The sequence below is a fragment of the Lacerta agilis genome, chromosome 4, assembly GCF_009819535.1.
Source record: "Lacerta agilis isolate rLacAgi1 chromosome 4, rLacAgi1.pri, whole genome shotgun sequence".
NCBI classification, from domain to species: domain Eukaryota; kingdom Metazoa; phylum Chordata; class Lepidosauria; order Squamata; family Lacertidae; genus Lacerta; species Lacerta agilis.
The window spans coordinates 51,821,938-51,849,350 of NC_046315.1; the positions used below are offsets into that span (position 1 = coordinate 51,821,938).

At 41.8% G+C, this 27,413-nt stretch overlaps 1 protein-coding gene across 3 annotated transcripts in view; it reads left to right on the forward strand.

Annotated features, from left to right (window-relative positions):
- The window catches only part of TTC3 (tetratricopeptide repeat domain 3), a 59,476-nt gene that overhangs the window by 11,361 nt on the left and 20,702 nt on the right, over positions 1–27,413 (forward strand). For all 3 annotated transcript variants that reach the window (XM_033147013.1, XM_033147014.1, XM_033147015.1), the window contains 23 exons: positions 1,334–1,419; positions 1,795–1,889; positions 3,257–3,319; positions 4,241–4,295; positions 5,300–5,462; positions 5,560–5,608; positions 6,930–7,032; positions 14,316–14,373; positions 14,897–14,954; positions 15,271–15,346; positions 17,022–17,159; positions 17,816–17,896; positions 19,068–19,180; positions 20,537–20,663; positions 21,560–21,679; positions 21,842–21,943; positions 22,025–22,117; positions 22,348–22,409; positions 22,877–23,013; positions 23,132–23,461; positions 24,819–25,070; positions 25,884–25,930; positions 27,043–27,096. In XM_033147013.1, coding sequence (XP_033002904.1) covers positions 1,334–1,419; positions 1,795–1,889; positions 3,257–3,319; positions 4,241–4,295; positions 5,300–5,462; positions 5,560–5,608; positions 6,930–7,032; positions 14,316–14,373; positions 14,897–14,954; positions 15,271–15,346; positions 17,022–17,159; positions 17,816–17,896; positions 19,068–19,180; positions 20,537–20,663; positions 21,560–21,679; positions 21,842–21,943; positions 22,025–22,117; positions 22,348–22,409; positions 22,877–23,013; positions 23,132–23,461; positions 24,819–25,070; positions 25,884–25,930; positions 27,043–27,096 — 2,462 coding nt within the window. The remainder of the gene's footprint in view (positions 1–1,333; positions 1,420–1,794; positions 1,890–3,256; positions 3,320–4,240; positions 4,296–5,299; positions 5,463–5,559; positions 5,609–6,929; positions 7,033–14,315; positions 14,374–14,896; positions 14,955–15,270; positions 15,347–17,021; positions 17,160–17,815; positions 17,897–19,067; positions 19,181–20,536; positions 20,664–21,559; positions 21,680–21,841; positions 21,944–22,024; positions 22,118–22,347; positions 22,410–22,876; positions 23,014–23,131; positions 23,462–24,818; positions 25,071–25,883; positions 25,931–27,042; positions 27,097–27,413) is intronic.

The window sequence follows — 27,413 nt, forward strand, 5'->3', positions numbered from 1 at the left end:
TGCGTGATTCTTTAGATCCAGGCCACACCTAAGCGAACCTGTTCTTTGAAATATCAGGGATGGGGAAGCTTTTTGGCTCCACAGGATCCACCTTGCAGGCCAAATTTGACAGGTGGGTGGGGGCACCTGTCAGTCGCACATCATTATAACATTACTGTACATGGTTGCGAAGTAGGTAGTCCTGCTTACATGTCAGAATCTTTGGTGCTGAGCATTGGTCTGGCAAAGCGCTTCTTTCTCCCCTCCCTTTCCTGCAATTTACAAGCATTGTTTCACATGTGAGAAATCCCTATCATGATCAATGTCTTCAGAAAAGCAGGTTTCTTTCAGGGACCGGGAGGACTCCTGCTGTTTGCAGATCAGCTGTAGGAGGGACAACTCCCTCACCCAGCTGATGTTTTCTTTTGTTTGTTTTCTTTGACTGTGTGTGCCTGTTCCCAACAATGAACAGGCGTGCACAGCCAAATTGAGCTGGATTTAACCCCTGCTCACCAGCAGTCAAGAGTGGGGTGTCAATCTTGCTAGGTTTGACTTTGAGCACCTGTTAGGGGCAAGGATTCGACACAGAATTGAACCCCTCCCTCCCTAAAGGGTCATCAGCCCATAGACAGGTGCCATGATTTGGGAGAAATTGAATAAAAAAAATATTTCTGCAACTTTGAAATATTTTTTGATGGAAGATTGAACTACTCACTTGGATTACACTAGTGTACATATGTGTGATATTTATATAGTTCTCAAATGAATAATTTTGGGCAGGGAAAAGTAACTCTTAAGTACATGCTGCTCCAGAGAAGCGGACACGGAACAATGGATTCAAACTACAAGAAAGAAGATTAGGAAGAACTTCCTGACACTGAGAGCTGTTCGGCAGTGGAATTTGCTGCCAAGGGGTGTGGTGGAGTCTCCTTCTTTGGAGGTCTTTAAGCGGAGGCTTGACAGCCATCTGTCAGGAATGCTTTGATGGTGTTTCCTGCTTGGCAGAGGGTTGGACTGGATGGCCCTTGTGGTCTCTTCCAACTCTATGATTCTATGATTCTACATAGTCAAAACAAAATAAAAAATTTAAAAAATTCCTTCCAGTAGCACCTTAGAGACCAACTAAGTTTGTTCTTTGTATGAGCTTTTGTGTGCATGCACACTTCTTCAGATACACTGAAACAGAAGTCACCAGACCCTTATACATAGTGAGAGAGTGGGGAGGGGTATTATTCAGATTTAAAAATAAAAAAATTATTTTGCTTTGACTATGGCAGACCAACACGGCTACCTACCTGTACATGTCGATACTATAATCAGTAGCAGTAAACATTGTATGTGTTTTGCCTTGTAGACAAGCATCTTATAAGCAAAATTATATCGGAGGACTACAACTTAATAGAAGCATTTGAATCTCAAAACTGTGACAGTTGTATGAAGGTAAGAGTTAAACAAAATGTTAAATTAAAAACAAACAAACAAGAGCTTACTTGTAAATACCATCCTTTCCATGCTTCCATCTGGGTAAGTTCATTCTTGAGCCATATAAGACTGTAACATGCCTATGGTTGTTCAAGTGTTCTGGATCCAAGGATTTCTCAGAGAATGGTCTCACTACTGAACTTGCTTGTTTGTATTGTGACTTGTTAGCATCCAAACGCAGTCATTGTGTAACACAAGAATCTTAAAAATAACTTAAATAGGTTTCATAGTTCAAGATGAATTTAGTACGCTGTATTTTTTAATATATATATATGCCCACCTGAAATTGCTTTACAATTGAAGTTAATTTGAATTTGTCCTGTTTCATTACAGAAAAGTGATATCATGAAAAATTGGGGAAATGAAGCATTTGCTAAAGAGCAATTTGATATTGCTGCCGCTTCCTATACAAAAGCTATAGAATTATGGTAAGGGATAAATTATATTAATGAACAAAGGTGTAAAGATGTGCATGCATTTGAAATAAGAACCTTTTTGGACAGAAGATGACCTATTATTTTCTATATGAAGAGAAGAGTAGTTCCCAAAGACAGCTGCACATATACAGAGTAGGGTGTATGGAATGCACTATGGCTATTGTAGTGTTTCTTTGCATTCTTAGTGCCCTTTTAATTAGATTTTACTTCACCTGAAATTGTCTATTTGCTTTCAGAGGGGTTTTCCCTGGCTCTTGTCACCAAACAATTAGCATCTTTTAGTGGATCATGTTGACCTGAGAGCAGGATCCCTTAAGCAGGATTTTAAAGGTCCAGTAGGGAGTAGTGACTGTTTAAAAACCACATGATTTATTGTCTCAATCTGGATTAAGATTTGGTCTTTTGAGACAAAAGAAACAGTGCGCCCCCTACTGTTTTTTCTTTCGGTAGCCATTCCTAATACACCATGGGTTTTGTCCAACAGTGACCCTCAGCTGTTGGTAAGGCTTCCTAGTGGAAAGAAGCAATTTTCAACCACTTCCTTCGCTCCACTTAAATCTGCTCTGGTGGGCTTCCCAACTTTCTGGAGCAATTTAGAGACTGGGGGGGGGCTGCAAGGGTGAGGGGAAATAATAAAAAATTGCTCTGCTGCTGAAAGCCTTACTGTCAGCTGAGTAGCACTGTTTGAGAGAACTTTGTAGTTTATAGCTTTTCAGTAGAGATACAGTCATACCTCGGGTTACGGCCATTTCAGGTTGCGTGATTTCAGGTTGTGCACCGCGCCGAACATGGAAGTAATGGAATAGGTTATTTCCAGGTTTCGGCGCATGCTCAGAAGTGCTAAATCATGCTATGCACAGAAGTGCTGGATTGCATCACACGCATGCACAGAGCGTCCACTGTACAGGATGGCAGAATAAAAAAAAACCCAGTCATATTTGAAACCACCTGAATAGCAATGCTTGGCAATGTATCTGGGTAGACCCACTTAATACAAATCAGTACTACTGAAATTGAGTGCTGTGCCTATCAGTAGTACTTACTATTTGCAGCAATCACTACCTATGTTGTCTGCAATAATTGCGACTTTTAGCTTCGGTTAGGCTGACTGTGGGACTGCAGGTGTACCTGTTTCTGAATTCAGCCTACATGGGGAGACTGTGCTGTAGACTATTCTCAATGAGTTTGTTATGCAGACCACAGCTTTTCAAACCTTGCATATTAACTACTACCAAAAATTCAAACTGAGGCAGAAAAGTCAACTTGGATATTTACATATATGACTCAACTTTCAGGAGACCATTTTGGTTCAGAGTTTTCTACTTAATAAACTGAATGCAATCTAACCTTTTTTAAAGGCCTGAAAATCACATTCTTTATGGCAACCGGGCTCTCTGTTTTATCCGAACTGGACAATATAAGTAAGTATACTTTTTTCATGGGATTCAGTGACTACAGTACATTTGATCAGAACCCTAAACTATGGTTTAGTGTTACATAAGTGACTCTAGTCCAGGGGCCGGCAGCGTGCGGCCCATGGGCCAGATGCGGCCCATGAAGACCATTTTACTGGCCTATGAGCTGCCCCCGAACCGAGTCATCCACACACTGGTATGACCCAAGCCACTTCTTTGGATCCCAACCTGTTCTGTATTGCTTTTCTGTATCTTGGAGGTGAATATTACTACTCCTCCTCCTTGAGGAGTAAGATTTATTTATTTATTTATTTATTTATTTATTTATTTATTGCAAATTAGCATAGATTACAATTTTACAGAGTGGACAGTCTGCCCAGCTTAGAGTTTGGGTTCAGACTAGACTTGTCGGAATGCTGGATGGTATATTGGACCTTTCAGAGATACCCTTTTCTGTTGACGAAGCCTGTTAGCGTTGAACTGTTGCAATGTTGGTTTGGATCAATATCTTTCTTCGTATCGTCTGAGAATACTCAGAAGGAAAACCTGGCAGGAACAAGCATTCAAATAGATGGAAAGACCATTGACTGTCTTACTCAGTAGTCAGTAGCATTCAGGGAGGTAAACATGAAAGGCTTTGGTTCTGCAAGTCTAGGTCTGTGAATACAAAAATACCCTCTCCCCCTGGTGATGTCAGAATTTGAAACTGGCTCACCCCAGGAGGAGATGCTATCTCTGAGTTGAAGAATCCTTTGTCTGCTTTCCAGAATGGGAATTCATGGTGAGTGAAATTTCTTCTCTTTTAAAGACAGAACTTTCTCAGGTTTTTGGATTTAGTCTTACAATTTGAAAAGCTTAAGAATGTACCGCATTTGAATGAGAACATTTTTCTCATTCATTTGTATTTTAACTTCTTGTTGTTTTCAGAAAAGCCCTGTGTGATGGGAAGAGAGCCGTAATTTTGAAGCCCAACTGGCCAAAGGTTAGCTGCATTTTTTTCACAGATCTATCTTTGCTGGAACTCAAGTCAGAAAACATTGAACATTAACCATTATATAAATAGGAAGCTTCCCTTTTTGAGTTAATTTGACTAGTTATATACCACAGGAGGATAGATACCCTGTATGCAATAGTTTTATTCATTTAAAAGCATTTCTAAACTTGTTAATATATAAAAGATCTCTAAATGTAATATGTTTGTGAGTAGGTAGGAATTATGTCATTGACAGCTTCTTAATTGAAAGGACCCCTACCAGTTATTTTTAGGGCATAGTCTCTTTGGGCTCATTTACCCAATTTTAACAAGTATAGTCGTGCACTTAAGTTTCTAGTAGATGTAAATCTCTCCTCTCCTATTCATGGAATAACACCATTGGAACCTATCCATTGCAAATACAGTCGTACCTCGGATCCCGAACGCCTTGGTACTCGGATGTTTTGGCTCCCGAACGCCACAAACCCGGAAGTGAGTGTTATAGTTTGGTTTCCGAACTTTTCGGAAGTCTAATGGACTTCCGGAATGGATTCCGTTCGACTTCCAAGGTACAACTGTGTACAGTTTATCAAAAGGGAAGGATGACAAAAAGATCATGTAGAATGTTTATATATGGGGTCTTACTCTGCAGGGTTATGAATTATGCAGCTGTCTGAATGTAACAATTATACTGAAGGATAAGCAGTAGTTGTAGTGGAAGGGCCTGCCTGCTGATCTGTAAATATTACATTCCTGCACACCCAAATCCTAATTTGTTTGGATATTCTTCATGCCACCTGGAAAAATGATAGAATCCTCTGCACAGGCAACAATCCTGTGAACACATTTACCCGTGTCTAAACTGCACTGAACATAATAGGATTTACTTTTAAGCAAATGTAAATAGTGTCGGGCTTTTAGACTCATACGATGAAAATAGGAGTGAAAATGTTTTTATTTCGCAAAACCTGCTCTTTAGGGGGGTGGTAAATTTTGTGTTCTTTTTTTTGTAGGGACACTATCGATTCTGTGATTCACTCTATCTCCTGGGGGAGCACAAAAAAGCACTAGAAGCCAATGAGAAAGGTCAAGAACTGTGCAGAAATAATCCTGAAGGAATTAAGGATCTTATACAGCAACATGAGAAATTTAAAAAACAAATTGATGAAATGAGAGGTAACCTTTCCTCTTTAAGATTGTCTTTAATTACAGTAAAATACTTTGTATGATAAATTTTATTTAATGAATCAGCTGTTCTTTATCATTTATTTAGGTGTGAAACAAAATAAACACAGAATAAAGAAGTCAGTAGTTCAGAAAAAGTAAGTTTAATTCTATTTTACTTTATATGTGAAAGTAAATAAGAGTAAAGTAACAGTGGGCTATGTTACCGTATTTTTAGCTCCATAAGACGCACCTGACCATAAGACACACCTAGTTTTTAGAGGAGGAAAACAAGGGAAAAAATATTCTAGCGAGAGATGTGCAGAGCGTGTAAGCGGCTCTCCCTTTTCTTGCTTTATAGTGAGCTGGGAGAGGGGCGGAAGGGACTCCTGTCCGTCCCTCCTCTCGCCTCGCTATAAAGCAAGCAGACCTTGAGGACAGCCTCAAGAAGGAAGGAAGGAATAATAAAGAACAATATAAATTGTCTTGTGGAACCTTGAAGACTAACAAAATTATTCTGGCAGAAGCTTTTGTGGGGCACTGTCCATTTGCTCAGATGAGTTGAAGTGTTATCCTGAGTTGTGGGTACATATATGCATGGCTATGGAGAAGGAGGAATTGTAAACAGGTCAGAAAGGCAATGGAAAGCAGAAAAGAACAGACTGTGATAATTACCTTGTTAAAAGTGACCATTCACTCACATGTTTGTTGCCCTGGTGTCTTCTCTGCTTAGGGACACGGGTGGCGCTGTGGTCTAAACCACTCAGCCTCTTGGGCTTGTCGATAGGAAGGTTGGCAGCTCGAATCCCTGTGACAGAGTGAGCTCCCGTTGCTCTGTCCCAGCTGCTGCCAACCTAGCAGTTCAAAAGCACACCAGTGCAAGTAGGTAAATAGGTACCACTGTGCCAGAAAGGTAAACAGCGTTTCCGTGTGCTCTGGCACTTGTCACGGTGTCCCATTGTGCCAGAAGCGGTTTAGTCATGCTGGCCACATGAGCCAGAAAGCTGTCTGTGGACAAACGCTGGCTCCCTTGGCCTGAAAACAAGATGAGCGCTGCAACCCCATAGTCGCCTTTGACTGGACTTAACTGTACAGGGGTCCTTTATCTTTTTTTACATTCTCTGCTTCCAATGTTGGGGCAGTGTCAGTTGTTCTGAAAACTGCCTTCAGAACTGTCCTTCACTGCCCAGAAAAGGAAAACAGCCCTGTGTGCCTCTTAAGAGCCCAGCTACTCTCTTGTTGCTGTAAAGAAGGGAAGTGGATCCTGAATGAAAAAGGTTGCATTTGTAGATACGGTTATTCTTAATGTAAATGTTGCAGAAAACAACTGAACAGATCTTATGCTAGGGTGTTGCTTTATTTTATTACCAAAGAATGATGGCAAAAGAACGTTTCCGGATCCTAAAACCATTCACAATCTTCTAGGGATCCCCCTCCCCCCACAAACAATGTGTGTTTTATTTTGAATTATTGGTTTAGTTCTTCAGAATCTCCTTCAGTCAGTGCCCAGGAATCAAAGAAGTCCGACAATGAAAAGAAAACACAGCCCGACAACAATCTTGGTAAACAGAAGCATACAAAGGCAAGTTGTTTTTGTTTGCTTGTTTTTAAATGCAAATGCTACTGAGAGCTGCTGACTGGAAGGCAGTGCTGTCAGAAATTTCCTTAAACATGAATATATTTTTCAGAGTTCTTAGGTTCCTGCTCCTTACCTTGCCAACCATGACTCTGCTGTTGCTTTAACTTTTTGTTGGCAGTGATTTAGCCTGGCTTTGTATTAATTTCTCTCACTTTAAAGTTATTTGAACTTGGCAAGCAACTAGCTACTTGGCCTGTTACAAGAAGATCCGTGAATGTGACTGAAAAAAGCAACAAACCTTTTAAATGTAGCACTTTTTAAATCATAAAAATAGTTCCATTGAGCAAAGCCAGTCTTGCTTCCAAGTAAATATGCATAGCCATAGGATCAGCTATAACTAGGAATTTTTCAGAAGCAGGAGTGGTTGCTACTGGGCGAAAAGAGTGTTTCTCTATGAGATAGAAAGCAAATATCTGTGCTGCTTAGTTAGTAGCCATATATATTCTTAAATAGCTGGAAAGCACAATGTAATAGCACAGGCTCATCCATATTGGTTGATTGTGAAGCAATACATAGGGCGATATCTCCTGGATTGTAGCACCTTTGGATTCTGGCACCAGTAAGAAGGTCACAATAGCAAATATAATACAAATTCCATTTTTGTTATTTATTTTAGATGTTGTTGGATATGAGATAGTTTACAATTTTGTCCAAATGCAGTAAATAATGTTTCCTGCCAGCCAGTAACAGAAATCCTTCCCTTCGCTTGCAGGAGAAGGGGAGGAAGGCTTAGGCAAGCTTCAGGCTTACTTTTAATACCTGCTTACTTTTAATACTCTTAAAACTATGTTTTCCTCCTACAATTAAATGTAGTCATTGTTTGAAGGGGAGTTTTGTGTCTTGCTCTTCAAGAGTCCTAGGGACCCAGGTGGCGCTGTGGGTTAAACCACAGAGCCTAGGGCTTGCTGATCAGAAGGTCGGCGGTTTGAATCCCTGCCACGGGGTGAGCTCCCGTTGCTCGGTCCCAGCTCCTGCCCACCTAGCAGTTCGAAAGCACGTCAAAGTGCAAGTAGATAAATAGGGACCGCTCCAGCGGGAAGGTAAACGGTGTTTCTGTGCGCTGCCCTGGTTCGCCAGAAGCGGCTTAGTCATGCTGGCCACATGACCCGGAAGTTGTCTGCGGACAAACGCCGGCTCTCTCGGCCTATAGAGCGAGATGAGCACCGCAACCCCAGAGTCAGACACAACTGGACCTGATGGTCAGGGGTCCCTTTCCCTTTACCTTCAAGAGTAATTTTCTACCCACATTTCTAGTTAAGATTTCTTGTTATTCTTAATAATTTTGTCCTGGCTTAGCAAAGTCATAAACTGTTTAATGTTGTATTTTTACGTTGTTATACCCTGCCTTACGACCTTATGGTGAAGGGTGAGTAGGGAATAACAACAAAAACAACAACCTGCTATTTTTGTATGTTTTTCCTTATCTGCCTTACGTTCCTTTTAGTTTCCGTTAAGTAACCTTTTCCGATTATTTAAGTTTTTTTGGCTATCTTTCAGCGGCTTCCAAGGTGGCTCATGGTATAATAAAACAAATTTAAAATCAGGCTTAATTCCCGTCCCCAGTGAAAATAGCAGCAAGACAAAAATAAAAGCAACAAGGTACTAGTAAAAGCAGCAATAAGAACAGCAAGGCAGTAGTAAAAACATCTGAAAATAAAATATATCAAAATCCTGGGAGAATACAAATGTCTTCATCTGGTGCTGAAAGTCCAACAGAATTAGCTCTAGCTGAGCATCTTTGGAGAAGGTTCACATAGGGCATGGGTAGGCAAACTAAGGCCCGGGGGCCAGATCCGGCCCAATCGCCTCCTAAATCCAGCCTGCGGATGGTCCGGGAATCAGTGTGTTTTTCTTTGAATGTGTCCTTTTATTTAAAATGCATCTCTGAGTTATTTGTGGGGCATAGGAATCCGTTCTCCCCCCCCCTTCATAATATAGTCCGGGCCCCCACAAGGTCTGAGGGAGAGTGGACCACCCCCGTGCTGAAAAAGTTTGCTGACCCCTGGTCTGGGTGATTCCTAAACCCATGTCTGCTAGAGCATCCTATCTAGTTGATACTGTGGAGAACTAGCCTCATGCCAGGTAGGGGTTAAGTGTTCTGACAGTTAGAACCCTCAGGGGCGGGCTTAGCCTGGGTATAAAACACCCCTCCCAGTGGGCAGTAAGGCAGTTAGAGTCAGAGTTAGAGTTAGAGTTGGAATTGAAGTGTGGGCAGGAGGAGTTAAGTGCGGGGAGTTGGAGTTGAAGTGTGAGTCAAGAGATAGAGCTGGGAGTTTAGAGTCTTAGGTGGATGTTAGCAGAGAGGATAAAGAGATTGTGAAACGCGTTGTTAATGATATTTAGTTAACTATTAGAGGTATTAGGCCGGTAACATTTAGAGGTATTAGGCCGGTATAGGACAACTGTTATAAGCTTATTGAACAACCTTTATTTTATCAGCAACCACAAGCTTTGTACGCAATAAACATCTTTTTAGTTCACAATATCCTCGTCTGTGGTGAATGAAGTAAGCAGGATCCAGCTAGTAGTCTGGAGGGCTGCAGCTGGGGACTGTTTGTCGTTGGTGCAGCACTCATAGACCGTAAAACGTCCGGGGGTGGGCTGTACAGGGCGAAGGGCCCGCGACAGATACCACATTACCTAGCAGTAATTCTGTGGACTCATGAATTTACTTAGTCCCTTGACATCAAGAGGATAGGGTTGCAGGCCCTTCACGTTACTTTGAGAGTGCTTAACCTGTATTTATTGGAAACCTTAATAAATATGATTTGTAATAAAAAAATAAAAAAAAAGAGTGCTTAACCCGTCCGTCCTCTTTACCTGCCATTGTGCAAATAAGTAGTAGAGTGATGACGGCTGTTCTAGATGAGAGGCGGTTGGCTCACCACAGTTAGCTGAACCTGTGACAACGCACACAAAAGAAGTTAAGGGCGGACCTGGGAAGAGAAAGTGATTCATTTAGCCGTTTAGAGAAATGAAACTAAAGAGAAGGCTGTAGACTTGGAGATTGGCAAAGTGCGTATGCAGAGTTAAATTACAGCAGTGCTCCTTTTCAATGGGTGGAAATTTTGGCAAAAGCAAGAAAAAACAGGTATTAAACAATTACGTTGGGTTTTTATTTGATAGCCTTTTGAATGCTAACTGGGTATTGAGCAAGTAATAACTGAAAAACTTACTTTCTTCCCGTTCAAATTGAGGGGCTTCTTCTTTTTTAAAAGTATTTTTTATTAGAGGTTTTCTTGATTTACAAAGGTAGTGCAATGTCTCTCTTGTATTTTTTCCATGTAACATTTTTACAAGTCATTTTCGTTTGTTGAGACATTAGGAGGAAAAGGGGGAGAGAGGTGGGTGGGATGGGGAGATGGGTGGGGTAGGGTGACAATGTTTCTATTTTACTTAATATATGTAGGGTTTGGTGTCAGTGTTGTTTGTGCAGGTTCTCTGTTGTTTTGCTTGTGCTCCTTTGGCGGTGAGAGAGATTGGGGTTGGCGTGGGGTGTGATTGTTTATTTGTGGTTGGCTGTGGTGATCTTTGGTTTCCTCTGTGAGTGGGGTGGGTGAGTGCTTTTGGTCAGGTTAGCCATGTTGATTTGTATGCTGTCCGTAGATTTTTGTCATTGTCTTGTTGGGCTGTGTGTTTGATTAAGGGGAACCATACCGGGGTGAAGGTGTCTTCTTCTGTTTGTCCCCGTGTCAGTTTCAGGTTACTGGTTAGTTTTTCTAGTAGGGCTGTTTCCCATACTACCACTTGGTACCATTGATCCATGCTTACTCCTGACAGGTCTTTCCAGTGTCTGGTTATGATGTTTCTGGCTGCTGAGATTAGATGGATTATGAGTTCTTTGTGTTGTATGTGGGCATTATTGTCTTGGAAGATGTTTAGTAAGACCAATTATGGGGTAATTTCTAGCACTTGCTTGGTTATCTTACGTATTTCTCGTATTCAAAACAAAATAAAATAAAAAATATCCTTCCAGTAGCACCTTAGAGACCAACTAAGTTTGTTCTTGGTATGAGATTTCATGTGCATGCACACTTCTTCAGATACACTGAAATGGAAGTCACCAGACCCTTAAATATAGTGAGGGAGTGGGGAGGGGTATTACTCAGAAGGGTGGTGGGAATGGGTGATCAGCTGATAGGTGTGGAAAACCTGTTGATGACTGTCAACAGAAGCTAATAAACTTATAGTTGTGGCTACTATAGGGGAGAGGTTTTGCTTTAAGTGGGGGTGGGGGGAAAGAGATTCCCCCCTAAAAGATAGGCTGACAAACAGGCTAGAGAAGGGGGATTTGATTAAGAAGGAAAAGAAAGGGGAGGAAATGGAGAGAGGGAGAGAAAGGGGGGCTAGAGAACAGGGGTGGAGTTGGAAAGTCAAGAGTGGGGTGGAAGGTGCGAATGGGGGGGAAATAATAAGAATAATGATAGAGGTTGGAGATGGTAATATTAATATGAGATTATTATTTTTTAATTTAAGAATACACTCAATATATATATACACACTCAAAAACAAAATAAAATAAGGGGGTGAAAGAAAGAAAAGAAAAGAGAAAAAAGAAGGGGGAGTGGGAAGAGGAAAGAGAGGGGAGAAAGGAAGGAATAAAATAGTAACAATGTTACTGATAATAGAGAGTCAAAATCAAAAAATAAAATAAGCTGGGATGGAGGGGGAAAAGGGAGTAATCTAGGATGGTTTTTTTCTAATTATTATATATATATTTCCTGCTTTAATTAAAGAAGAGAAGAAAAGAGTAGAAAGAAAAATTGAATGGGGGGCCGAGCAAGCAAACAGACAAACAAACAATAAGAACAAAAATGAATTTAGGGGGGAGGAAGCGGGGAAGATAAACTAAAAATAGTAATTAAGGCGGGGGAAAATTTTAACCCCCTCCCTGAAAACGCGATGTCTTCCCAGAGGGCCTCCCTCTGCGTTCAGGCCCCCCTCCAATGCACCAGTCGTTGGGAGGGGGGTAGGCTCGGGTTGGGCCTGCGTTTCCTCGTGCCCTTCTTCTGCCTACCTGTCCTCCCTCGTCAGTGCCGGGTCACAGGATCCGGGCTTCACCCTCCCCAGGGCGTGGCGGCGTGGCGTGGTGGTAACGCCAGTGGCGGTAGGGGGTTGGGGCCTCCCCAAGGGTTTTTCTCCTCTCCCTCGGCTCTTTCTCCTTGGGGGCGGCTGCAACAGCAGCAGGAGCTGGGCATCCCCCTTCAGCCTCTGGAGCACCAGTGCTCCGTGGGGCAGACCGTCCCAGGCGGATGGGCCTCGGGGCTCAGGGTTCCGCCCAGTCTCATGGGCTCGCTGGGCAGGGGGTCCGGTGTCTTCACGGTTGCTACCCCCGGTATCCGCGCGGCCGCGGCGGTCCTGGCGGCACAGAAGCCGGTTGGGTGGATCAGACAGCGCTGACTGCCCTCAGGAGCTCCACGGCTCCATGCCGATCGCCATCTTGCCTCGCCGGAAGTCTGAGGGGCTTCTTCTTTAAGAGCAGTAGACATATAGCTGCTTCCTGCCAATCAGCAGCAGGGAAGCTTGGTTCCACATAAACTAGCTGGAGCTGATAATATCTGAGCCCCTCAGCTCTTTGTTTGGGGCAAGTGTTGGGGCAGGTTCTGTTTTGTTCGCCAAGAACATCTTAAAGAGTAGTGGAGCTGAAGCTAGTCACCTTCTTCCTGCCAGCTGCTGAAAAAGGAGCATATAAGCCATTTATATAGTGCTTTCAGATGTTAAGAGCACTCAGTGTATAATAAAGTTGTAAAAATTACAAAATAATATAGAGGTTGGTATTTATTATCCCTGTTATGCAGATGGGGGGGAGGGTGGGCTGAGGGAGAATGGATTGCCTGAGATCACATGGGTGAGAGTTGAGTGGGGCATTGCATTTTAGCTCTTTCTCTTGTTTACTATGCTACAGCAGCTCTTGTATTAAGGTTTTATGAACTAGGCATGCGCAGGTGCACAGAAAGAACCTTTTAAAATGCCTTCTTAATCTCAGTCGAGTCAGGAAAGGAGGAATGGATGGATTCATTCTGTTGTGAAATTTGATAAAAAGCGATCACATTCTGCATTTGAAATGCAGTTTCTTTTGCTAGTACCCGGAGTGGGGCATGGAACAGGATGAACTGGGCCTAATCTCAATTGATTGGCAGACAGTAGATGATACTGTAACTGGGAGGTGCCTGGAGGTCATTCTCTGCCCTGCTTAGCCCAGAATTCTTAGCATACAGTAGTACCTTGGATCCTGAACACCTTGCAAGTCGAACATTTTGGCTTCTGAACGCCGCAGACCTGGAAGTGAGTGTTCTGGTTTGCAGATTTTCTTTGGAACCCGAACATCCGACGCAACTTCCATAGCTTCCGATTGGCTGCAGAAACTTCCTGTGCAGCCAGTCGGAATCTGTGCCTTGATTTCCAAACGTTTTGGAAGTTGAACGGACTTCCGGAACGGATTCAGTTCGACTTCCGAGGTACCACTGTGTAGGAATAATTAATATCCTACATAAAATTTGGTAAATAGCAATAGGCAGATTGAAGCACAGGTGCTGATATATCACACCCTTTTGCACTGTGATCAGGAAACATAGTCCAAAGATGGGAATACAGATGAACAGAGTTGAAGCTTTGAAGCTCCCTTCCTTTTCTATAGGGCCAGGTTAAGAGGCAGCAAAATCTGCCCCCCTCCCTATCTTGAGCACAAGGGTCACCAGGGGTTGTGAGCATGTTTAGCCCTACCCTAGCAGCTTCCTGAATGCATCCGTTTACTTATTTCATGTAAGTGGGTTGGTGAGGAATTCATTCTTCCTGGGGAAAAGTGAAGCATTACTGTTGTACACGCTTAGGCAGTGAAGGCTAAACCTGCCTTCCAGTCCTTAGGTTAGGCGGTGTAGCTTCCTCCTAAGTTACATTATGCAAGTTGGGTGTGTTGGGCTTCAGTTAAGAATACACACAGATGCTTTGCATTCTTCCCCAGGAATCTTTGCCATTTGTAACAGCGCATCCGATTTAGCAAGTATTTTAACATTGCCAGCCTGCTCTGAGCACAGTTAGACAGTTAAGGAGATTTGGAACTCGCGGCCTAAGATGCCTTCCTGGTAGAAGTATTTGAGTTCTTCCATTTCCATGGCTGAACATGCACAACTCTTCATATCAAGGAAATCTATTCAGGTGGGTGGTTTTAGCAACATGCCCCTTTCTGGTGCGGTGGGAGGAAACGCTCATTTTTTATCTTTTCACAGGTAGCTGCTAATACCTTAATTAAAGAAAACAAAGATCGTCTTTCAGATATTTCGTCAGGTAAGTTAAAATAAGTTAGACCATGTGTGCTCCATGGTATGGATACCGCAGAACATTAGTGTGTCAGGCAGAGGCGCCGACTTGGGTCCCCCAATGTGGGTGTCGAATGTCGGCACACACCGTGCCGTAATGTTGCTCCATCATGATAGAGTGGCTCTGGTGTCACGACCGTGACAGGATCAGGGCCTCTGCACGCTGCTCCCTGCTGCCCTCCGTATCTGGTGCCTCCACACACAATTCATTCCATTTCTGTTCAGCAATCCTTGCATCTTTTTTTCTCTGAGTGAAGCTTGAAAATTATTGCAGAGACCAAGGTAAAGACATCAAAATTATCAGAGTCAGATTTGTACCGTGTTGGCACATAACAGTCAGTTTTTAAGCATCAGCATGTTGCTTTTTTCAGCCCTGTCAATTTTTCAGCTTCTTTGGACAGTTCCTTGAAATTTTTGATACAACGTGTGTGGTTCTTTTTAAGGAAAATAACCAGGTTCAAAATTATTTTCCCCCCTCCCCCTCATGACAGGGCTGAGGGAAAATCCAGGAAAATCCAGGAGCAAAATGAGTGACTTTGAAAAGACAAGGTATAGTTTCTCTTGCATTATAATAGTGGAAATACTTTCAGATTCAGAACTTCCCTTTGAAATGTTTTTGGGGTTTCACCTTAACACTTTTATTTATTGTAGTTTTCATACCTGGGTGTCCACATTTTTTTTATTGGCCATCATAGCTGAGGGGAAAAAAAACGTCACCAGGACAGTGGTCCCTGGTGCACACGAGAGGTTGGGGACAATCCCTGTTTCCCAGAGACAAGTTTCCCAGGTTGTTGTTTTTTAGAGCATGAAATGTGTGTGCATTTGAGTTATTAATGACAGAAGTAACTGTGTTTTTTAATTCCAGAGATGAGCTGAATTCAAAAACTGATTCTCAAAAATGTCTGGACAAACAGAAAGCTCCCTGTAGTACTGTGCAACAGGTAACAGATATGTAAAAAGTGTGGCATTGCAAATTTATGAATTTACTGAATGTCAGCAATGCTGTTTACAGATGGCTGGTGAAAGGCACGTAGAACATTACAGTGGTACCTCAGGTTCAGAACTTAATTCTGGAGGTCCGTTCTTAACCTGAAATTGTTCTTAACCTGAGGTACCACTTTAGCTAATGGGGCCTCCCGCTGCCACCACCGCTCAATTTCTGTTCTCATCCTGAAGCAAAGTTCTTAACCTAAGGTACTACTTCTATGTTAGCAGAGTCTGTAACCTGAAGTGTCTGTAACCCGAGGTACCACTGTATGCAGCAGCAGCCTCCACTGAATATTTAAAACCAGGCAGTTTTTTGTTACTGGATTTGGTTGGGTTCATAGTGTTAACTCCACATGTACAAGTGAAACACAGCACCAAGTACTTTTTAAAAATTGTAGGCTGTATTTAACACTGCAACTCCACTGGTGTGCTATACATCCATGCCTGCAGTGGAGCTTTCTTCTCCTGTCCCCTGGGTGTGCTCAAAATCGGCTCTGGAGGGTTCAGGGACACTCCAGAATATATTTTGGGGGCACATGGAGGGAGGAGAGGAAGTCTTTTTGTGCCAGTGGAACCCCACAAGTGCAGCATTGGAAATAAGCCCTTGTTAGCAGGTTTCCTAGTCTCAGCCAGGATTTCTTCTTAGCCTGATGTCCAGGGGAAGACCACAATACAGTATGCCAGCTGCATAAGTCTTTAAAGGTAAAGGGACCCCTGACCATTAGGTCCAGTCGTGTCCGACTCTGGGGTTGTGGTGCTCATCTTGCGTTACTGGTCAGTGGAGCCGGCGTACAGCTTCCGGGTCATGTGGCCAGCATGACTAAGCCACTTCTGGTGAACCAGAGCAGTGCACGGAAGCACTGTTTACCTTCCCGCCGGAGCGGTACCTATTTATCCACTTGCACTTTGACGTGCTTTCGAACTGCTAGGTGGCAGGAGCTGGGACCGAGCAACAGGCGCTCACTCTGTCACGGGGATTCGAACCACCAACCTTCTGATCAGCAAGCCCTAGGCTCCGTGGTTTAACCCACAACACCACCCGCGTCCCCCACTCTTTACCCACTTTTATTTGCATTTTATGTTCGTAGTAGTCTTCCAGCCAGACTGCAATCCAAATTGAGATAATAGAGAGCTATATGCTAATGATTGTACAGTTCTTTCTGTAAGGAACAGGATGGGTTTGTCTTAAATGGGAGCAGGGGTAAGAAACATTGAATTTGTTGTGAAAGTTCTTCCTTCTTAGTCGACAGTGGCATCCTGGCCCTGCTCTTATTCCTGGAGGAAAGGGACAGGTGGGTCCTTATAAACAGAATACTCAGATCATGGAAACGACCTGTTTCTGTCCCCCCTCCCCTTTGACTTTTATCTATGTTGCCAGCTTGGCATAGTACATATTTTGAAGGGCTTATTTGAATAGTCTCAAGGTCTCCTGGGTTTGTTTGTGTTGCAGTTTGCATGCCATTTCAGCTCCCTAAGATTGCTATAGAATTAACATTTGAGTAATATTTTTGTAAAATGAAATAAAAATGCAAAATATTAAATTCAAACAACATGTATTACTGGTCTGATAAGCGTAGTGTTTTGATAAAGGAAACAAAGACAACATTTGTCCCTTGTTGATTTCTGCAGGGGAATATAATACTGTCATTAGAAACATTGAAGAGTTCTGTAGAAGATGGATGTATATCTTTGATGGATCAACGCTTTCACAATGCTGAACAATCCTTTGCACGATTGTTAAATATTCTAGATCCATCCAACCTACAGGTAATAGGAAGAATATCATGGTCTGCTCAAGATAAGTTTTACCTTCTGTATATGTTTATGGTTCTTTTAAGCATTCCTAAGAAAAGGGTAAAGGTTAGTTTTATTAAGAAGTACATCCGCTATTATATTGTGCTAAGTAATTGAAATTTCTGGAAAACAGAACAGGAAATATACAAAATGGTTTTTCAGTGCCTCTGAAATCCGTCTTCCAGGTTTTGTGCATTTTGTGTAGACAAAGGGAAAGTGTCTTTCTAATTTCTGTGTCGCAGTAAATTATAAAGGCAAAATAACTTACTTCTACGATTCAGTTCTTTGTAAGGCTAAGGGTGGCATCCACCATTAGAAATAATCAGCATAAACTAATTGAAATCAATGGGCAGTCCATTGATTTCAGCCTACTCTTCAGTACGACCTGGTTGTATATCATTCTAGATGTTTGCAAAACGTTGGGTTAAAGATTTATGAACAAAGTAATATTGTCTAGGATAGGGATCAGATGCGGTTGAGCAGACAGAAACTGAATGTATATAAAGTACAGGTTCCAGTGGATACCATTCTTTCTGTCAAGTTCTATTAACTTGAGGATGTGATTTTTAATGACAAACATTTTTTTCTTGTCTTCTCTTTATTATTATTATTATTCAAACTTGATGCAGCCATTGAACCTTGCTGTTGTTGATTATGTTGTCCTCCTCTATGGCTATGCTACTGCTCTCCTTGGAATAGGGCAGCCTGAGGTAAGATTCAAGCTATTACGTGTTGGACAGTCCCCCTCCCCCAATGTCTTATTAGAACAGTGGGTGGCTGCTGACTTAGCTAGCACAGGAATTAATAACTTGTTCCCATCTAAGCTGTTTGCAGCAGGGTATTATGATGGAAGGGAAATGCCATCTTTTTTTATTTGTGACTCATTTCAAATCTTGAAATCATGAAATTGAACCCATATGCAAATTTACTGTATAAATAATCTTCTTCAATTTGAACAAATATTTCAACCATATGTTCAATGAGTTGTGTGCAGTCATGGGGGTATTGTTTTATTTAAAAAAGAGTATGAAACTTAAGAACCCAAGGACCTGTAGGCAAGGAGTCTGGAAACTTCATGACTGCTATCCTGACATGGGACAGAGATTATGTAACATTTCTATCATACACTAGAGAAGTCCATATTATTTAAATTTCAAAATCTTAAAGTAGCTTACTTCTGCAGTTGTTGTTGTTGTTGTTCAGTCGTTCAGTCGTGTCCGACTTTTCGTGACCCCATGGACCAGAGCACGCCAGGCACCCCTATCCTCCACTGCTTCACGCAGTTTGGTCAAACGCATGCTGGTCGCTTCGAGAACACTGTCCAACCATCTCGTCCTCTGTCGTCCCCTTCTCCTTGTGCCCTCAATCTTTCCCAACATCAGGGTCTTCTCCAGGGAGTCTTCTCTTCTCATGAGGTGGCCAAAGTACCGGAGCCTCAACTTCTGCAGTACACGTCACTATGGTGGAAATTTCCAACCAAAACTAACAATCATGCATAGTACTGTCCCATAGGTGCCTATATTTTTTGCTGAAATGCAGTCATAGAAGGCAAATGTATTAGTTTATTTTACTTTGGAGGCCTTTTGTATCCTCGTGGTATTAGTAACCTTTGTGGTATACCACACATATTGAAAACAAAAATGGTCTGATTTATCTACGAAGGCATCACATGTCATTCTCAAAATTCTCAACCTCAGTTATTTTGAAATGGCTTTACCTTTATGGTAAGCATCTAACATTCTTTATCAGATTTCATGCTATCCCAAGAAGTCTTGAAATCTCCATTGTGTGCTGTAACTATTTTTGCTTCGTATTTCTTTTGCCTTTTGCTCTTTTGTTTGTGTTTGAAATTATTATCAAACCGTTTCATTTCTTTCAAAGGAACTAACCAAAGCCAAAGACCATTTCAATAACATAATTGAGAAGTATGAGAAAGTGAGATTTGATTGCTTAGCACATTATGGAATTGGAAAAGTATATTTGAGACAAAATAGGTGAGTATAATATGTTGATTTTAGAAATTGAGCTCATTTGTTCTTTAAAAACCCGATGACTTAAATACTTTGTCTGAGGACAGTTCTTGCACCTCTTGAACTTGTCCATTTCGCATTTACTCGCACTAGAGAAGAATACCAAAGAGGAAAAAACTTTTGTATCATGTGTGTGAACTTTAGGGAGGAATTCAGAAATTTCATTTACCTATTCAGTTGTCCGCTAATACCGCTCTCTGTGAAGGCAGGCTTATTTGAGATGAAATAGATGTTTAGTGAGAGAGCTAAAAATATGCCTGTGGCCTTTGATCAAATTGGAAAGAAATGTGATAGCCAACAGTTTTGTTTGATGGCTTGGTGCTGTTTAAGATGTAGGGGTTATTCATAATCAAACCTCCCTCTGTATTGACCCCTGGTCAACAAGTTGACTTACAGCATGCAGTTCAAGGAGCATGGGGTGGTGAAGACTCCCCCATGGCTTGCTCTTCTGACAAGGAGGGATTCTAAGCCACTCCTGTTGTACAGGCTGCTTTTGCTTTCCACTTGCCCTCAGTGGCTGTTTTCCCCCTAGCAAATGGGTTTCTACTCCCTCTGATAACTTGTGAGAAGCTGCCTGGGAGAAGAGGGAAGTCTGCCCTTTTGCTCTAGGGAAAGCAGCCGTTGCCAAAAGTGATCAGGAAGCAAGCAAGATGAGTAAACAATCGCGGCAGCCCTCACCGCTGCACTACTGTGTCAAGGTGAGGGGAGAGTGGGCATGTTGGACTTGAGCTGCCTCTTCATTTTGAAAGGGACTATGGAATCCAGAGTTGACGTTTACCTCCTGTTAGAAAGGCATATGAACCTACCTGGACCCTGAGATCATATTCTGAGGCCCTCCTTCGTGTGCCTTCTCCTCGAGAGGTCCAGAGGGTGGCAACATGAGAACAGGCCTTCTCTGCAGTGGCTCCCCGTCTGTGGAATGCTCTCCCCAGGGAAGTTCGCCTGGCACCTTCATTATACACTTTTAGGTGCCAGGCAAAAACATTCCTTTTTACCCAGGCCTTTGGTTGATCTGATTGACATCCTTTACCCTTTTAAAATGTGGCTCTTTTGGGGGGGCGTTATTGTTCTTATTTTGATTTTATACATTGTGATCTTTTCTGTGAACCGCACTGAGACCTCTGGGTATAGGGTGGTATATAAAATAAATAAATAGCCAGAACTAAAAATTAAACCAGCCACAATTACTTCCCATTTTCATACTGTGTTTGGGATTGTGGGGAGAGGAATGACATTCATCTTTCACTGGATTCCTAAACACGAAACATGCCGACACTAGGATATAGCGTATGACATTGTGTCTTTTGGTGTACACAATAGGTTTTCAGAAGCTCTGGACCAGTTTTTGAAATCAAAGACCATGGTTAGTCATAAGATTATGCCTGGTGTATTGACGTGGCCTACAACTTCCATAGTTATTGAAGAGACAAGAACAGAAAAATTTCAAGTAAGTAAGATTGTTATCCTGTGAAGCTAAACAAAACAAAACTCAGTTTGTATATCATTTGTGTGGTGGCTGTCCAGGATAAGTTCTGTCTATTCTGAGGACTACATCAAGGAACAAATTGGTAAAACAGAGAATCTTACATTCATCTTCAGTGGAGGTGAGCGTACTTGAATGTGTGACTCTCCATCCTTTCCAGTATAAGGATTGCCTTTAGCAAATGGGAATCTAAATACCTGCTAAGGTTCCCTGAATGGCAAGGAAGTCTCTTGAATGACTTGCCAGCTGCACTGAATATGGGATCTTTGTAGAATACCTCAGTTAATTAGCTAAATTGTCCTAGCATCAGAAGTTGTATTTAGGTCAGTTACCATTCACTTATTTGCACCTTCATCACTGAGATTGCCCGTGAGTTCTTCCTCACAGAACAAAATTAAAAAGCAATAAACCCATTTGCTTGGTTTGTGGCTTGACAGCAGAATGGACTACTTTGGAAACCTTCATTAGAGGTTTATCAACAGAGCTTGGGTGGCCATCTGCCAGGGATGTTTTAGCTGTGATTCCTGCATTGCAGGGGTTTGGAGTCGATAACCCTTGGGGTCCCTTCCAACTGTGATTCTATGAATATATGAGCAGAACTGTGGCTTCATCTCGCATCACTGTAGCCAACTTTGAAGGCCTGGCCTCATACAGATGGGCTGAATTCCTTCCTACCTAACAGGCAGCCTAATATTCTGTGGCGTGGTGAACAGTGGAAAGTGGAAGAAATTGAAAGTCGAGGAAATGATTAATATTCAGTATTCTGCTTGATGAGACTGCATTTATCAACACGCACACTTGGTAGTACACAATTTCCAGGGAAGATGTTACAATATTTAATTTTCTTTGCTGGTTAATAGGTTATATTGCAAGATCACATTGAAGAATGCAGGTTTCCTCCAACTCCACATGCAATTTGTCGCTACCAGCAGTGCCAAGCGCAGAAAATAAAAATATATTTTAGCGACCCAGATTTCAAGGTAAATATGAAGGTTGTTGAACAGGAACTTCAAATACTTTAAATTTAGGTGGACTTTCTCTTAAGAGGCTTATGCGAAATATGTTTTGGATATTCCTTATATAAATGGTGCCTTACTGTTGGAACTCACAGTGCTCACTTATCTGTGATCTCCAAACTTTAGGGTTTTATACGTGTTACCTGCTGTGACCAATGTAACGTGGAGTTTCATGTAAGCTGTTGGAAGAAGTTGAAAGCAGCAAGATATACAGATAAAACTGACAAGGTAACATCAAACATTTAATGCTTTACCTCTGCAGCCTCTGTAGTGAAATTCTACAACTCCATTTTTTGCTCACACCCACAGGACTTCCTTCGAGAGCTATGTTTCACTCCAGATTGTAGAGGTCTCATTTCTAATATTGCTGTCTTCAGCTCCACTGGTTTAATCAAATGTGAGGTAAGAATTGATTTCTGGTTGGTATTTTTTTATAATATAAATACCAGAAATGGAATTAGATGAAAAGAAACCTTTATTATTACCTGCATTCAACATTTCCAAATTCGTTATCATGCTATATAAATTTCATTTTTGTCAAAACAGTATCTATTTTATTTTCTACAGTTCTAGTAAAGCACTGTTACGGAAAATAAATCTTTGAAGCAACCATTTTTCTTTTCTCCTCTTAGTTTGAAGATAAAATAAAAAGCAAGAATCCTCCACGGCCCATTGTTAAACAGGAATGCACAAGGTAAGTTTCCTAGGTACAAGGTGGTAGTCTCACTGAAGAACATGGGGGTTTGTATCGCCACCTGTTGTCCAAGGCAGGAAATATTCAGAGTAGGGTAAGGAAAACTGGCCAAAATTGTCTCTATCTCGTCCTCTGGTTAAGGGAGGCTTTTGTTTGCTGGAAGGACCTTACTGGATACAATTCTGAATATATTTGGAAACTTAAAGACCTGTTCGCATTTAGTGTTGTGATGACCTTCACATAAGTATTGCCACCGGATTGCGTCTTCATGTGCCTGCTATGATTGATACAGTCAGGCAGCTCATTAAAAGGCTGGCTGACTCTCTCGGGAGCTTCTGTCATATATTAACAGGCCAGGAGACTTATTTTTCTTGAAAGAGTGGTAGTCTCGAATATTTACATTTCAATTGAAAAATGTCCAATTGCTTTTAAAAATAAAAGGCTTCACTATAAGTTGGCTGTGTCAGTTCTAGGACCCTACAGAAAAAACAGGAGAGGAAATTGAAGAGGAAATTAATGAAAGAAGACACTTTACTGTCACTAGGGAACTTTGCAGAAGTACTTCACACAGCAGACTCTATATCAAATGATGATAGTGATAAAGGTATGTGACAGTAAATACCTGTATTGAGAATACCTTGATTCCCCCCCCCCATGTGGGGTCCTGCATTTCTCTTGTGTATCTGGGCATTCACTGTTTTGTTTTTGCTTTTTAATCTTAGGGAGCGGTGGTGGTCTTGTTCACAAGAATTATTTTGCTGGGGATAGATTCCTGCAGCTTATTATGCAGAATTTTGAGACAATACGGACAGGTGTACATGATGGCTTCAAACTTCTTAATGAACTGTTTTCGTGGTGGGTAATTGGCGAAGCGGACCACACACTGTTTTCAACAAACTGTGTAACCTCAGTTGAAGTAATGGATAAGATTGTAAGCTCCGTAATTAACAAAAATAATAGAGTGGCGACAAGAATTTTTGTTCATGTTTTAAGTGAGCTTGAAGAAGTGGATCCTGGACTACATGACTTAATGAAACATCTTGATAGTAATGGTAAGACCAACTTATTTGTGGTTATACAGTAACATAAAACTGCGGCTTAGTTCCATTACAGGGTTTTAACTCCTGAGCATTTATGTATTAGGCTTGTTCACATTAGATATGAGAGCTGGCTGCAATTGCAGCTGACCTGGAAAATAAAAGTTAGAACTGGATTTGTAAATAATTCCGATAAACAAATCCCTCTTTGTTTATATTTATAGTTAAAGCATAAGGTTATGCTTAAAATATCAAAAGCGAGGATATAAGTAAGCGGAAAATTTATGCCCTTGTAATTTCCTGCAACATTCCAAAGTTTTGATCATTGCTGTTTTCAGTTTTTTACAAGCAAAATTTGGGTAGCAATAATTACATTTCCAATGCACTTCTTGATCCTTATTTTTTATTTTTGTACTAATTTCTAAGTTTTATTATGCTCCTTTAATATTCTCAAAATAGTCTCTATATATTAGACTGCACATTTCCTGCTTAGAATTGTTTGCTGAGAAGAGGTTCAAAGCAAGATGCTCATTTGTTCTTTACTCTTAGCCAGGCATAGGCAAACTCGGCCCTCCAGACGTTTTGGGACTATAACTCCCATCATCCCTAGCTAACAGGACCAGTGGTCAGGGATGATGGGAGTTGTAGTCCCAAAACATCTGGAGGGCCAAGTTTGCCTATGCCTACTGTTAGCACACCGCTAGTTTTGCTTTTGCATATTTGCCGTTTCTCATACTGTTCAGGCAGACAACATTCTGACAGCTGTGAGGATCAGTTTTGTTCGTGGTTAGTTTATGATAGGATACTTTTATCCATAGCTAGCTCTCAGTGGTCTGAATCCAGATGGACTTTTCATCTGGCAGAGGCCTTTATGAATGACTTGGTGGGAGGAGAGGGAAGTGATTTTCTCTTGAGTTTCCCTGCACACACACCACTACATTCCATGCTCTTCCAGATGGTCCCACAACCCTCCGGAGCAGATTTTCAGAGGAGGGAAACTGGTGAAAATGGCTTCCTCCTTTCCATTAGCAAATGCCTTCACTTGATCAGAAACCTTTCTGTGAACAGAAGGATACTGTTGGATACAACCCAACAATAGTATTCACAGCTTCCCTCCCTGCATATTGCAAAGAGCAATGGCTCCTAGTGTCGTTCCCCCGCCCCAGCTGGTAATTTTAACAAATTCCAGATACTGAGTTTTTCACTATACTATCCCCCGTCTAGTTGGTCTAATTCTTGGAGATCTACCCCAAAGAATGCTTCCTTGAAATGTAAGCAGGTCAAATCCTTGTGCGTGTCTGCCCTGAGGTCAAAATAGCTTCTGTTATGTGAATCCACTTTTTGGTGTTAGAATTTATTTTTATTTCTGCAGGTTTAAAAGCTACAAAACAATTTTTCGCCAAGTATGGAACATGCATCTTACAGCTTGATCTGGACTTGATATCAGTGCTGTGGAATGAGAAATATGGCATTAAACTAGGCAGGGAGTTCACCTGCATATCTCTAGATATGATAGACGAGCTATCGTTGATAGAACTTCGGTGTTTTTTATGGCTCTTAGAAGAGAACAGAGAGAATTTTCCATCTCTCCTTCAGTGCTTAGATGACTATTTTGATAACATGGGTAAGTATACTAGGATGACCAAAGGGAGTTCATCATCCCTTTAACTTTATCAGTGACTTCTGTCAATTTTGTGAGGGGAACAGTGGTGGGCAGCAATGAAAGGATTCAGATCAGGTGAATTGTAGGTTCTGTGCACATGGTTCAGGCCACGTGGGGAAGAAAATGCAAAACCCCATGTTCCATTATCCTTTTAATTGCAGTTGTGGGGAGATGCTGATTTCTTTATGGGGCGGGTTCTGAGTTTGTTGCTGTGTATGGTGTTTATGTATTCAATATCACTTGAGTCATAAACACGTACAGTTGTACCTTGGTTCTCTAATAGAATCCGTTCCGGAAGTCCTTTCGACTTCCGAAAAAGTTCAGAAACCAAAGCCAGCCAATCGGAAGCTGCGGAAGCCACATCGGACATTCAGCTTCCCAAAAAGGTTTGCAAACTGGAACACTCACTTCCAGGTTTTACTGCGTTTGGGAGCCAAAATGTTCGAGTCACAAGGCATTTGAAAACCAAGGTACGACTGTATTGATCTCAGCAGGACATAGGCAAGTTTCTTCTGATTCAGAACCATTGGCTTTAAGCAGCTAAAAATATACTCTCTTGTCAGAACTCAGACCTCTTATCAAAGTACTGTAATTATTTGGCCAACATGGTTACATACCTCTATATAGCATAATGATTTAAAGCATATGCACAACCGCGAGAGGACAGGGCTGTTTACTAAAGTTATGGCGCAATTGTTCAAAACTGTTCAGAGTTTTGTGCTTTTGTCTTAGATTTTTGTTTTGTTTTTTAAATAAAATTTATTTTAAAAATAGATAATCGGTATACTGTAATAAGGAAGGAAGAGAATGCAACTGCCTCAGTAAGTTTTTATGTTTATTCCTTTCTTGAAATTGAAGCAAACACATTGCGATCAGAGCCCTTTCTAATATATTTAGGTAGAGCATTCCCCTTTTATTTTTCACGGCTGCTTTTATAACATACATTTGTTACAGAGTTACAGCGCAGTCCAAACCCACGATCCGCCGGGATGAGAGAGCTTTTCATTCAGGAGATCTTTGGCTTTGCCAGCTGCGCCAGGGCACAAGTCTCTCATCCCAACTGAGCCAGAGATTCGCCAGGGTGTCTCCTTACCACAGCTCAGCCGGTGGGACTTCACGCTAGTGAAAGTCCCCTGAAAGGGGTGTTCTGAGGTGCGGTGGGGATGATAACATGGCAAGGAAAGACTTAAACCTGTTCCAAACCCCTTTCAGCCCAGTCATGTGATATTGGAATCTTGAGACTTAAATCTCCAGTATTCATCAAATTTCCAGTGTTTATCATGATGCATATTAGCTTGTTAGAGGCACTGTGTATCCCGATCTCTGCTGGTGTGGCTTGTCCTGCAGAACCTTCTTCTTGCATCCATTAAGGCAGTGTTCCTCAACCTTGGGTCCCCAGATGTTTTTGGCTTACAACTCCCATCATCCATAGCTAGCAGGACCAGTGGTCATGGATGATGGGAGTTGTAGGCCAAAAACATCTGGGGACCCAAGGTTGAGGAACACTGCATTAAGGGACCCTTCATACGTACATAGCAAGGCATGCAATGTCGTGGTAGGCTCAACAGACTCCTGCAAAAACCTGGGTAAACCAATATATTTTTTCCACTTAGCACCAAAATAAGTAAAGCGATAGCACCAACCTCATATCTGAGGGAGGAGCATTTCAAAGGGGAAGGTACCACCACACGGCGATCATTTAGTTTTGGTTTTTGTCATCATGATGAGCTCTTACTGAAATAGTTATACACGGCGTCATGTTGCTCTGAAGGGGAAAAGTAGAAAAGAAATGAGGAAACAGGTGTAGGGTTTTTGGTTTCCTTGCTGGCAAAGGTGAAGAATGGAAATAGAATGTGCAAATAAAGTAAGCAGTGTTATGCTAATATTGTTTCCTGGCGGTGTTCACTACTAAACCATCTCTTTTTCTGCCTAGAATAATACTATCAAAGTTAAAAACAGAAACCGAAAGAAGGCAAAGGAACCAAAGGTATATCTTTATTTCTTTAAAGGAGTCCATGCTGGCAGAATGCAGCAAAAGAAGCAAAGCTAGTAAATGCCTATGTACTGTTCTCTCTTCAATTTCTTCTCTCCTTCACTCTTTCTAGACTTCCTCAGGCCTGGTTTACATGCCAAGTTAGGCCATAGCTGACTTAAATGCGAATGAGCAGTGTGCTAGTAGTGCATGCTGCTTAGATGTCCCTACTTTGCCCCTCCCATGCCCCTAGCCATGCCAGGAGCAGCAAACCACATCACATCATCTGAAGCTGGGCGTGTGATTTACTTCTCTCCAACCAGGCCATGACC